Consider the following 12247-nt stretch of genomic DNA (forward strand, 5'->3'; position numbering starts at 1 on the left):
TACCTGACAACACAGCTCACAGGGACACACAAACCGCTCCACTCATGTAAGGTGGCAATTCGTTGAGGGGTCACACTCATCTCCTATATACATGTTATGAACTTTGCTAATGGGTGTCACTAAATAGTCCTTGAAGAGCAACTGGTGCTGCACATGGTGACCTTTAACACAGACAGCACAAGATACAAACACCCTGTTGGCCTCATTAGAATTAATATTACCATCTTGATGAACAAGTTTAGTAAGGTTTCTGGTAGGAGTTATAGAAACACATGATGGCGCTGTTCTTCATTTATCATCTGTGAGACTGCCAGATTCACCACCCCATTAGTAATTTGTTTTAAATTGTCCAACCTACTCTAACACATTCCTCTTATTTCGTAATGTTCATATGTTCAGTCTGGTAATTGAGCTTTTTCTTGCCGATAAAGCCAATTTAAAAAGTATGATAACATGTTGAAATAGAGCTTCTTTGCTTTTTTGGTAGTTCCTCGGTTACTGTTTCATACCTGTAATATGATGATAACTTACAACATATCATTGCTTATTAGCAATGATATGTTATAATAAATATAAGTCATAAATATGATATATGGTATGTCTCAAATTTACAAAAATTGAAGGAATCCATTTATGAATCAGATGACCGCCCATATTAATTAAACGTTTTGTATACCTTTGCTGATTTAATACAGTTGCATTTACAGCCTTTTGATTTACTGTGTTATTTCCTCTGCCTGTGGGTTAACTGTTTAGGGGGGACACTTTGCAGACGCACACTTGCCATTCACAACATCTGTTTTTTGGATACCAATATCAAGTCTAAGTAAAAGTGAAGATGCAAATGAACAATTTATTCTCTTATGTTGATGTGTGCTTCATGCGTCACAAATTTCCACCATCGGCCGGAACCTTTCTGCCCGGAACTAATATCCCTGGACCCTGTATGACTCGTGCACTTTACATTTGCCGACTGTGTAGACACGAGCGTGTAAACAAACAGCACATTAGCTGTGTGTGTGTTTTTTTTATATACAGTCTATGGTTTTCAGACACGCGTACCTGTTGAAATCGGGGGATTAACTTAATCTTCTTTTCCGGGTCCGGATGGAGGTATTCGGGAGCACGTTTGACGACTCGGTGTTTTTGGAGGCGAGAGACCGAGTGTCGGTGTCTCTGTCGTCTTATAACGCCAAACTGTGTGAACCCGAGGTGACAGACTCCGACTTCACTGGTTACATTAACGTTACATAAAGCTGTACGTGCTGTACCGTAATGTGGACGAAGTGAGACTGTCTTGAAGGCTTAATGCCTTGTAATAATCATCATTATAAATAAGAAAAGACGCTGCTAGCTAACGTTAGCTCAGGTTGATTAAACTCGCTTAGACAGGTTTTGCACACTTGTCTAAATATAAATATCACATCACATAACAAGAAAAAAAGAAAGCCAAAGTATTAATAGAGTTTCTGATGGGAAATTGAACACATTTACAACATTTAATAAAATAAACAGCATAGATAGCATGTAACTTAAACAAAGTGGTATACACTACTATTGAAGCATACACACAGTTAGCTAGTAGGTTGCTGTAAGTATATTCAAAATGTAGTTTCTTCCTTGTGATTGTGTCTAAATGCTTATTTTGGCAGCAGAAATTGATGAACCTATTTCTAATGGCATTATAGATTATTATGGATATGTAATTTCTTAGTTTCTGTATTCGGGGTAAGTTTTTAAGATTGCTCCGGGAAGTGTTTTAAAATTGTCCTGTTTTTCTCCTTTTGTATGTCTCTGCAGTGGTTTTGCGGGAGTACCGCCCTCGATACAGATGATCCTTTGGAGAAGCAGAAAGTCTTTAAGTTTAGAGGTGACTTGGCTGTGAGACGGGGGAACTATCAGGTAATAAAACATTCAACAGACAGTCAAATACTTTTGTAGTAATATGCAGACAAATTACCAGTGAAGTTGGACTAGATTAGATAGATATTCATTAAAATATCTAATTGCTGTTGGAATAAAAGGCCTTCGGATCCATTCAGTAGAACACCAGGGCATCTTCAGTCGGCCACTATTGTCCTAAGGACACTGTGGAGTGGATGATCTACAAGAATCATGATATTGTTTAGTTTGGCACTCATTCTCTTTTCTAAGATGAGCTTGCTTTTCAAATCAACTTGTTGATCCTATTTCTATGGTCTAAAGTAATGCTGCCTTTCCAACAAAGAAAAATAAGAAAACTGGTCATAGTGCCTTGATTAAAAAGTATAAAGCAGATTTCTGCTCACATCAAAGGGTCTTAATTTCCTCAGGAAAAAAAGCCTTGACTGGGCCTGCTTGAAAACAATGTCGTAGTGTTCTTTTTACAATTTAATTTGCTTTCAAGACAAACACCAAGATACTTATAAGACGGGAAAGTTTCGATTTGCTGATCACAGGAGGAACCTCCTCCTTCTTCCTCCTAAAGTCAATAATCAGCTTTTTTGTTTTCCCAACATTTAGTTGGAAAAAGTTTGACTCACACTAATTCACAAAGGAGGCAACTTCATTTTTAAAGGCCTAGTCATCACTTTGATGAAGAAGTTGGTGGCAATTTACAGAAAAAGAAGTGGAAGCTCTCAGCTCATTTTCCTTTAGAAATGTACATTTGAAGAGCCAACTAAATGTTCAGCCTTTATATTTATTATAATTAGCCTCACGGATTTGACACCATCATTTCCAGACAACATGAAAAAGACTGCTGAATGCACATTTAACCATCTCATACTGAATCACCTCGGGGGGGAAAAAACAGGTTGAATTACATTACATAGCACGTATACAGCTGTTGCCTTGTTTCTGCACTTACGGTGTGGCCCAGAAAGCCTTGGATGCATACAGCAGCTGCCTGGAGTGGATCGCTGACAACAACCTTACCATCAGAAGAGATGTGCTAGAGGGAATGTCGCGATGCTTCACCAAGCTGGGACAGAAAGAGAGGGCGCTGGATTTGGCTGACATACTGGTAATTCTTGAGCTTTTCCTGAAAGATTGTCCATGCAGAACAGTGTCCCATACAAGTGACTGTAGCTGGAGCAACCTGCTGTCATTGTGAAATCCTTTATATATCACTTGGTGTTATAAAAAAAGATTATTTTGTTCATTTAGATAACATGTATATTTGATTTTACTGCCATAAAATCCTTTTAGTACAGAATATGGTATAAGTATGTGATAACACAATTTTGACATACTCCACTCCAGCGCCACTAATGGTTGTTTGATACTGGTTGGGAGTAAAATTGGCCACCTTGCATGCCATGGACAAAATGTTTGCATGTGATCGATCTAATCTGAAACCATTAAAGGCAAAAAGAATAGATATTTTGTCTGATGTAGGAAGTGAACAGTAGGTCAGTAAAGGTAGAGGTGATTATTATTATTATTATTAAAGATTTGTTTAAAATACACATCTTATAACATTTATATAACTCCTGACCATTTCTCAGAGCATCATTTTAATGTTTCCCCACTAGGATATTTGACGTACCACCCCTGAAGACTTTGCCGTCTATGAAATTATAACAAAAATAAAGCTGAAGTTGATGAAATGTTCTCTGGGATAGACAGACCTATCTGAAGGAGCAAGTTTTAGTCTACTAAAATGACTTTGAGAAATCAGTCTGAGCACAGTAGTAATGCGTACGTGATCTTTCTCCAGAGCAAAGAAGCCTCCAACACCAGTCATCTGACCAGCCTCCTGCTGCTCAAGGTCGGCATTAACCCCCATGCACAGATACAAACACATTGCCCCCCTTTTTGTTGGTTACAAATCATTCTGTGGATAATGTCACGTCAACGTTGCTATTTAATTAAAATATAAACTTTTACTAAAGGTCAGCATCTACCAGCATTTTGGAGGTGTGGGATCAAAGATGTCGTCTCTGCAGCAGCTGTGTAGCCTGCTGCCCTTCAACCCCTGGCACTGGTACAATCTGGGGCAGACGTGTCTGCAGCAGCTGGAGCGCGACAGAACCACGGGTAGGACAAACCTCCTTCCCTCTCATGTGACATCCATATAATTTCTTAAAAGTCAGTCTTATAAAGGTGAATTGTTGATTTTTTGTTTTTTTTATGGCAAATAAACGCTCTTGTTCTTTTTTTTTTTTAGCAAGTTGTTGTAACAAACATGTAGATGAAAATGACATGATTTGTCCTCTTGGTCTGCTGTATTTATCTTTACCTAGGATCGTGTTCTCCACAGAGGTGTGAATCAGGAGGAGAGCAGAATGATAGAGAGCCTGAGGAACAGGAGGAGGCAGAGCTCGATGAGGACAGAATATGGCTGAAAGCGTGCACCTGTTTCATCAGGACGAGGTACAGTATTTTTTACATTTCTTAAAACATCAACTCAGTGACGAGGTGTTCTGTGATGCCCCAATTGAATGTGTGCCCAAATGAGAGTCGAGGATTTATGATCAGATGTAAATCAGTCTCTGAATGTCTCCTTTGTTTTGGCTATCTCCGTCAGACTCCTGTTGAGAATCCTTCGGCAGCAGCAGTCTTCCTTTGTTTTGAAGCGCAGTGAAAGCACCCTACAGGCGACAGATGAGGCGATACAGCGTCTGAGTCCCAAAGAAACTACCCTGCAGTCTCTCACTGAGGTGAGGGCATGCTCCTGGTTTTGTGCATACACGCTGTATCCAGGCCGGTGGGTAGTTTTTACACAGTAACACACTTTCAGTTTCTCTCTTCCATTTCCCAGGTGATGTCAGAAGACCTGATCCCGGAGAAGATGAGGGAGGACTACCAGGATGGGGAGAGTCTATCCAGTGTGTGTGTGCAGAGCTTCAGGGAGCGCTGGTGGAACAAGGTCTTACTGGCAGGAGTGTTAGAAACTGACGGCCGTCAACATAAGATGCAGACAGACACAAAGTCCTGATGCTCCAGTGATGCCTGTTTACAGAGAGGCTGGCAGACAGGAAGGGACTGAAGAACACGCTGCCGATGGTCCCGTCACTGTATAGATCCCATCAAAGAGACTGGATGAACTGAAAGCCAGATCCAGCTCCTAAAACACTTACTGATATCACAACAAGACCCCATACATGTGGAAATACAGGTCAAATGCTAACTTTTAATGCTGTCAGTCTCAAAAATACCATGACAAAGCACACTATTCAAAAGTATAAATCTCATTCTTTAAAAGGTAACTTTCTTATGTTTGCTTCTCCACCCAAGTGAAGTCGAGGGAGAACTGCTCAGTGAACGTAGTCGTAGTTAATCCTACAGTATCAAACACAGACCTACTGATGTTTCATCCACTTCACACTGTGTGCTATATGATTAATGACAGTGATTATGTTCTGCAGGAAACAATGTGAGACATTTTAATTATTTTAATATTCTGCCTAAAATGTAAGTTTTGCCTTAACGTGTTCATATTTTAAAACGAATAAAAAAATTACATTTTTATTTACTTATTTTTTCGTGAAATATTTGAGCATTTTGTGCAGAAGTTACCGTAATGACATTTTGAAATGTCATAGCAGGAAAAACATGGGTATGTTATATGCTAATGTTATTAATTCCACCTGTGCTTCTGCTATGACAAAATATCTGCTGTGGGAAAGGCCTATTTTTGTAACACTAATGATTTACACGTTTATCCCCACAGTTTAGGAGCTGTTTGCCTCCTCACATTTGCGGGTCCCAGACCTAGCTGGCACCCTTTTTCTCACCCCTCAGTAATTTTCCTCTATTATACACTTTTCACTTTAGCAGTAATATAGCCAGCTGGTCTAAGGTTTTTTATAGCAGAATAATAAAACATGGACTTTCTATAAAAGAATGAACAGTGAAAAAGCAGTGAGTAAGGAGCAACATATCTCTTATTACACAGACCTACACAGCTGTTTTCACTTCACTGATTACACCTGTTCAGCAGTACTATCCGTGTGTACAGACATTATAATTGACATCTCCCTCAGAACTCCCAGCAGCACCCCACCCAACATCAGCCTGAGCAGAGGTCTAATTAGCTGAATATGCCTGTTTGGGTGTGCAGGGCCTACGACAAAGGAACACTACAAAGTCACTTGAATCCCCTGCTAAAGTCTAACATTTAATAAGTCAAAAGCCTTGATTGTTTTGCTAAATGCAATGTATATATGTGTGTGTAATGCTACACACAAAAGTTGTGCACACATCTGTCTCATCTCAATTTTGTAGAAATAAGAATACACTTGTTCAACATAAATTTGTAAGCTTTACACAGGAGAATATACTGTAGATTTCACATTAACAGATGAATACACTCTTTCATTGGCATGTATGATTATATCTCCGGCCGCATAATAAGGGAAATTTCTGTCAGGTCCTGGTTATATTTGGGTTACAACCTGCTCCATTAAAGCCTGCTGAGTGTATCAGTCATGCTCATGCTCCTTCCTAATGATGTATTCTTGCTGCTTTGAAGTGGCCTCCAGCCCGCCTCTCCACCCGGATTCTGTCCCGTCCCGTATGTGGCGGTGAAGGAGCTCTGGCGAGCCACAGGTCTGGGTCTTGCAGCGTGACTCTGGGGCATCCAGTTTAGTCTCGGAGGGGGCTTCACCTGCTGGGAGGTGTGAAGCTGTAGATGCAGTTTGGGTCCTGTGCCTGGTAAAAACAGCTTGGAGTCCGGGTGGATCTGAGGTCCTGGATGACTTCCCATGGCTGTCGATGCTGGCTTTGAACCTGGAGTCTCTGTGGGTGGGTGTGACAGGAGGGGGGGTGGGTGGTGCCTCTGGTGCTGATCTTGCCTCCTGGTTCCTAGAGAGGACATTTGTAGCCCTGATGTGTGTGCTCTTGGACTAGTTAAAGGGAACCACAGGTCTGTCCCTACTTGTGTTTGCTGTGATGTGGAAGGAGACGGGACTTTGGCATTATCAGACAGAAAGACCATCTTTGGTTTAAAGTTTAGTGAGCAGTTCCATTGTCGTCTTTGTGTATTAAGACCCGCAGCAATCCCTGAAGGCTTTGTCAATCGGTCTCCATTCCTCTGCTGATAGAAAAAACCTTCAGTACCCACATTATGCTCAAGATTTGAATTTATCTGGAAGGGTGTTTGATAACGGAGAGTCCTGTGCTCTCCGTGTGCGGGGGAAGAAGTGTTGAGGGGGTCAGACGCTTGAACCCTTGCATTCTTTTCAGCTGTAGTGCTGACTGTAAGGCTGGTAAGCTGAGACTGAACGTGTGAGACTTGGGTCTGACTGAGAGGCTTAGAGTGACTCTGGATGTGGTTTTGATTCTTCTCCAGAGGTTCCACATTTGTTTGTCCATCATGCTGGGTGCAGACAGCTCCCACTGTATGTTTAGCCTTTCCCATAGATTCATTCTGCAGTGCTCCTGGTTGGACCAGAGGTTTTGGGTAGAGTTGTGGAGGCTTTCCATGCATCTGTGCACCAGGGAGAGTGCGAGGCACAGTGATATAAGTGACAAAACCGGGGACTGGTTTGGAGCTGGAGTATAGCCTGTGGAATTCCTGATGGAAAGGTATGATCGCGCTGCCCCTTAAAAGAACAGCAAGACCACGATGGACCTGCCAGGAGAGCCAGGAGAAACTGAGGACACAACAGACGCACACAGCATTAATGTTTGTGCAGAAAACTAAAAAGAGAATATACAAAGGTAATGCTGACAAATAAGATATACATGTACAAGATTTGCTATTTTAATGTGTGTTCATGTGCATACACACTGTGCGTGCATGTTTGTGTACCTGTAAGAGCCAGTTAACACCTCAGTCCAGTCAGCGATGACAAAATTCTCAGCAACCTGACCAGTCAGCTTCCTGCCTGTCTTGGCACAGTAGGTCTGTCCATCCACACTGCGTACTGACAGTTTCTATACAAATATACATACACACACAAGATTTTCAATATGTATAATTTATCAGTTTTTCACTCGTGGAGGAAGCCAGCTAACTAGCCGAGAAGTTTTGATTGTAATTTGATAGTTTTTTTTTTTTCAATATCACATCATTTTATTGCACATCAATAAAAGTGCAGTTATTTTGCACTAAACACCTACAGATCTCTATCAACCTATCATCCTTTCTAAAGGTCGACCGATTAATTGTCCGACCGATTAATCGGCCGATTTTTGGCATTTTTTAACATAATCGGCATCGGCCAATATCCAAGTATATCAAGCCGATTATTAGGCAGGCGCATCTGTGGGCAGCCTAGTGTTGTCGTGGAACACGTGTTTGACGCGCGTTCTGCCGCTAGAGTAATTTTCCAGCCGAGTGAGCAGCAGACCTCATCCAGTGCCTAAGGAGCTAACGGTAAGGATTCAATTCTTATTACTCCTTTATATTTAATTAAAAACTTTTGATATGTTACGAGAAAAAACCTGAATAAGACACATGACATTCGGCTAATTTGGATCGTAGTTGAAGTTGCATTATCACAGAAGAGTTGCTATCATGTCACAATAAGTAAGCAATAATTTTGCAATTACAGAGTGAATCTGAGACTTTCATTTGTTCTGTTTGTGTGTCTTATATTTGAGAGGGTTGTCACTCAATGCAGAGAAATAAGTAATAAAAAAGAGACCAACGCACTATAGGCTAGTGACAGACTGGCTTTGCTTTGCTAACGGGTAGCTACAGACAGACCCAGTGCTAATACGGCACTGGAAACTTAACGACCGTTATCTACCGCACCGAATATCAACGCGGATTTCTGTGCTTCAGTTCGGTGCAAATAGAGGTTAAAAACCAAGCAAATATCGGCCAAAATAAATCGGCAGCATTATTCGGCCATCGGCCGACCCGGATTTCAAAAGATCGGTATCGGCGTGAAAAAAACCATATCGGTTGACCTCTAATCCTTTCTGCAGGTTGCTTTCCCTCGTTTGAAAAACAAAAAAAACCCTTGGCCCCCAATGTTTTATGAAATTGTAGGCCCATTTCCAAGCTCCCATTTTAAAAAGTTGTTTACGACGGTTACCCTTTTTTAAGCAAAAATGAAATATTCCTAGAAATCTTGTTTTAGGGAGCACCACAGCACAGCATAGGCTCTTGTAAAAGTTCACAATGATTTGTTGCTAGTTTATCAAATGTATCACAACAGTGACTGCCAAGGTCCAATAACATTTTGGCACGTATTTAAAATAAAACTGTCCTGTGACACATTTGGATCCAAAACTATGGTTAAAAAAACAAACAGATTTTGTACATTTGCTTGTATACAGTACACATTAAGCTCCAGCACAAAGTCACCAGTCATTTGGGTGACATGCATCAGCAGCAGCACTGTGTTCTCAAAAAGTAGCCTGCTTTTTCCAAGCACAGACTCCTGTGCTTCATCGCCATGCTGACGATCAAAGGTTGGCTTGTGAAAGAGAGCAAGAAAAGAAGGGAGCGTAATGACACCAAGAAGTCAGTAGCAGGGCAATCACGTACAGTCTGGTGCTTCCCATGTACAGCATGTGTCTGGTGTTTGCAGGGAAGCTGTATCTGTTTGGTTAGTAGATACAGAGGATGACTAAACAATGCTAATGACCTAGAGTGGATGAAGGACTCCAGCTGACGTCACATCCATCCCAAAAACTGAAGCTTAGACGCACCTTTCTTTAGGCTATATATTCTGTGTGAAAGGTTACGTTTGGATTTTGTGAGTTTTTAAACCTGAAAAGCTGCTATCCTGGTGTGTGTGTGTGTGTGTGTGTGTGTGTGTGTGCGCGTGCGTGCGTGCGTGCGTGCGTGCGTGCGTGCGTGCGCGCGCGCGCGTGTGTGTGTGGGAAGGCGAGGCATGTACTGCAGCTGAATGACCCTCCGGTGCAGGGCTTGGCTGCAAAGGAAAACCTGGTAGTAAAGAAGTTGATAAAGTGCTCCTTAAAGTATAAAAGGTCCCCAGATAGCTAAATGCATTTCCAACTATTTTGATGCAGTCTGATTAGGTCACAAGACCAAGCTTAGGTAAAAACAGAATGAAGCCAGACTCAGACACGCAGGCGGTTGGAAGGGAGATGATGAACAGACTCACAGGAAAGTTTTTGCTGTTGAGTTTGAGGTCCTGCCACATGCTGACAAACAGGTTCAGGTTGAGATGATCCAACAGCAGATGAACAGACACATTCCTCTTTCTGCTCGCCTCCAGAAGATCACACAGCAGCTCTACGTCACTGAAGCTATCCATCACTATGGCCAGGTCCTACACACACACACACACACACACACACACACACAAACAATGTATCTGGCTTTTCAGTACATATCATCCCCACATGTACAGGCATGTATGTCACATTCCTTTCTACACACACACACACACACACACACACCATTCCAGCATTTCTGATGAACTCTCTGACCAGGTCTTTCATGCCGGCTGCCCTGCTGTCACACTGGAAATAAACCTCAGTGTTGGGCTTATTCAGGACAGGATGGGACCACATCACATCTGGAAGGGACACAAACATTATCAGAGATGACATTGGCCAGACTTGCAAAATAATTTGCTTCTATGAAGGTTTCGTACTCGTGTAATACCTTTTAGGCTGCTCAGGTCCAAACTTGCCACACTAGGATCTCTGTCTGTGGACATCGCAGGACATCGTGTGGCAGACTCGGAGCCAGCAGACAAGCTCTCAAAGTCTTTGTCATTATCAGATGCACCAGGATCAGCTGCGTAAAGCACAAAAGCTATGATAAATAAAAAGTAATACCACCTGAAAAAAAAATTATTTACCCAGAGAATCAATCTGATGGCATCTTCTGCTTTCAAACACAGGCTTCAGGACAAAATGTGTAAAAAAAACATGTACAACCTGTGCTGACGTCCTTCCCATTTTCTACGATGTAAATCTTCTCCGGCTCTGACAGAAAGTCCACTTCCCCCTCTGCATTCAACACCTTGTGGTACCCCTCTAAGCCCCGGCTGAGCAGGGAGTCCACTGCCAGTCGAGCACTCTCATTGTGGCTCAGGTCCAACGTGGGTCTGCTGGCTATAAAGTCATAGTAAGAGGAGGAAGAGAAAGGGATGCGGAGGTCTTGAACCCGTCGCCTCACTTTCCCCAGTGGTTTCGACCTCCTGTACCACAGCACGGACACACTGCTATCATCCATGGAAGACAGACTTATATGCAAGTCTTGTTTACTTGTCAGTAAGTTGAACAACAAGCAGGCCGGTGTTAAAGCTGTGCATGATCCTCAGAGCCTAGATGAGACCTGCATTCCTCTGACAGTAAAGAAAGAAGTACTGGTTGAAGCACACACAGAAGTAAAGGAAAAAATTGTAGACCTGCCCCTGCTTAGGGCAAGATGGTTTCAGCAGTGATGAGGTGTGACAGGTGAGACCTGAGAGCAAAATGCAGTTGTATGTTGCTGTGACCTCCCAGGATCTAAAAACAGAGAATACACAGGAACGTATGTCGAAGTGTAGCAAATATTCATGCATCTTTACGTGCATGTCGTCATGTGTGATGCAGCAGGTGATTTAGTGAAATCTGGCTTCAAGACATACCTATACATTTACGAGGCACCAAGAGTGTTGATCAAGCTGGTCAGCAATGATATGACAAAAAAATGGACTGATCTTGCTGTTTTCCTTCCAGGGCCTGAGACTGAGTGATGCAGAGCAGGTGAGCACAGATAAAAGATGGGTGGAGGGAAAGAACAGAATGAGTGACAGGAATGGGGATGGCTGTCATTTCCACTCATGTCAAGCAACACCTGGGTGCTTATAGGACCAACAGCAGAGACAAGACAGTTGCAGGCACACCCAGGCAGAGGTACACAGGCCCTCATCTGTTTTTACAGTAATTACACTTAGGCTTCATGGCCGTAGCAAAGTCCACCCAGATCTGTGCCTGTATTTTTCTTCACTCTATTTATATAAACCAAATTGCAGATTGTGTTAAGCAGAAACACAGACCACGAACACTCCCTAAAGTATACAATCAAAACATGATACCTCAATACAATTTAAATTATAAAGCTTGCAGTGGAAGTCCCTTGAAACTGGATTTGCATATTGCATGTTGCATATTTTGTAAAACTAAACTTCTACGCAATATAGGAAATAGCACCTGGAGCTCCTTTCCTGCATGCCGACGTATAAAATGATCATTTCATTAATTTTCAAAATATGTTTGAATGGATACCAAGAGTTTGGAGAGCTGCATTACACATCAGTTACTGCTACAATCACTGTGCTGTTGCTTAACAAACAATAACAGAAATGATTCATGTATGTCTTAAAAAGACACAATGAAACAGAGG

The 12247-nt window shown here is 42.0% G+C and overlaps 2 protein-coding genes across 4 annotated transcripts; one reads left to right on the plus strand and one right to left on the minus strand.

Annotated features, from left to right (window-relative positions):
• Nucleotides 1-962: 962 nt before the first annotated feature.
• zgc:101716 (uncharacterized protein LOC492784 homolog) lies at nucleotides 963-5454 on the plus strand. 2 transcript variants are annotated; one of them, XM_038712043.1, is made up of 8 exons: nucleotides 963-1212; nucleotides 1801-1902; nucleotides 2861-3004; nucleotides 3701-3751; nucleotides 3876-4020; nucleotides 4227-4356; nucleotides 4511-4643; nucleotides 4724-5454. In XM_038712043.1, exons 1-8 carry the CDS (start codon nucleotides 1108-1110, stop codon nucleotides 4919-4921), a joined length of 1008 nt encoding a protein of 335 aa, XP_038567971.1. In that variant the 5' UTR covers nucleotides 963-1107; the 3' UTR covers nucleotides 4922-5454. The 2 variants fall into 2 exon arrangements, with proteins under 2 accessions (XP_038567971.1, XP_038567972.1); XM_038712044.1 differs by having other exon boundaries at nucleotides 965-1212; nucleotides 4745-5454.
• Nucleotides 5355-12108, minus strand: LOC119897975 (protein FAM83G). 2 transcript variants are annotated; one of them, XM_038712042.1, is made up of 6 exons: nucleotides 10795-12108; nucleotides 10517-10651; nucleotides 10339-10427; nucleotides 10011-10178; nucleotides 7739-7863; nucleotides 5355-7580 (listed from the first exon to the last, which is right to left on the minus strand). In XM_038712042.1, exons 1-6 carry the CDS (start codon nucleotides 11090-11092, stop codon nucleotides 6389-6391), a joined length of 2007 nt encoding a protein of 668 aa, XP_038567970.1. In that variant the 5' UTR covers nucleotides 11093-12108; the 3' UTR covers nucleotides 5355-6388. The 2 variants fall into 2 exon arrangements, with proteins under 2 accessions (XP_038567970.1, XP_038567969.1); XM_038712041.1 differs by having other exon boundaries at nucleotides 10309-10427.
• Nucleotides 12109-12247: the final 139 nt, after the last annotated feature.

This window comes from Micropterus salmoides, unplaced genomic scaffold (genome assembly GCF_014851395.1).
Source record: "Micropterus salmoides isolate LMB-PRFRI ecotype aquatic unplaced genomic scaffold, ASM1485139v1 Ms_hic_scaffold_11, whole genome shotgun sequence".
NCBI classification, from domain to species: domain Eukaryota; kingdom Metazoa; phylum Chordata; class Actinopteri; order Centrarchiformes; family Centrarchidae; genus Micropterus; species Micropterus salmoides.

What these genes read in the sequence shown, in the direction of transcription:
- zgc:101716 (XM_038712043.1), top strand. Translation starts at nt 1,108, where the DNA reads ATGGAGGTATTCGGGAGCACGTTTGACGACTCGGTGTTTTTGGAGGCG. An exon ending in CCAGCCTCCTGCTGCTCAAG is followed by an intron (nt 3,752 to 3,875) that starts GTCGGCATTAAC and finishes CTTTTACTAAAG; the next exon opens with GTCAGCATCTACCAGCATTT. An exon ending in CCCTGCAGTCTCTCACTGAG is followed by an intron (nt 4,644 to 4,723) that starts GTGAGGGCATGC and finishes ACACACTTTCAG; the next exon opens with TTTCTCTCTTCCATTTCCCA.
- LOC119897975 (XM_038712041.1), bottom strand. Translation starts at nt 11,092, where the DNA reads ATGGATGATAGCAGTGTGTCCGTGCTGTGGTACAGGAGGTCGAAACCA. An exon ending in TGGGAAGGACGTCAGCACAG is followed by an intron (nt 10,652 to 10,794) that starts GTTGTACATGTT and finishes TGCTTTACGCAG; the next exon opens with CTGATCCTGGTGCATCTGAT. An exon ending in TCAACAGCAAAAACTTTCCT is followed by an intron (nt 7,864 to 10,010) that starts GTGAGTCTGTTC and finishes ATATTTGTATAG; the next exon opens with AAACTGTCAGTACGCAGTGT.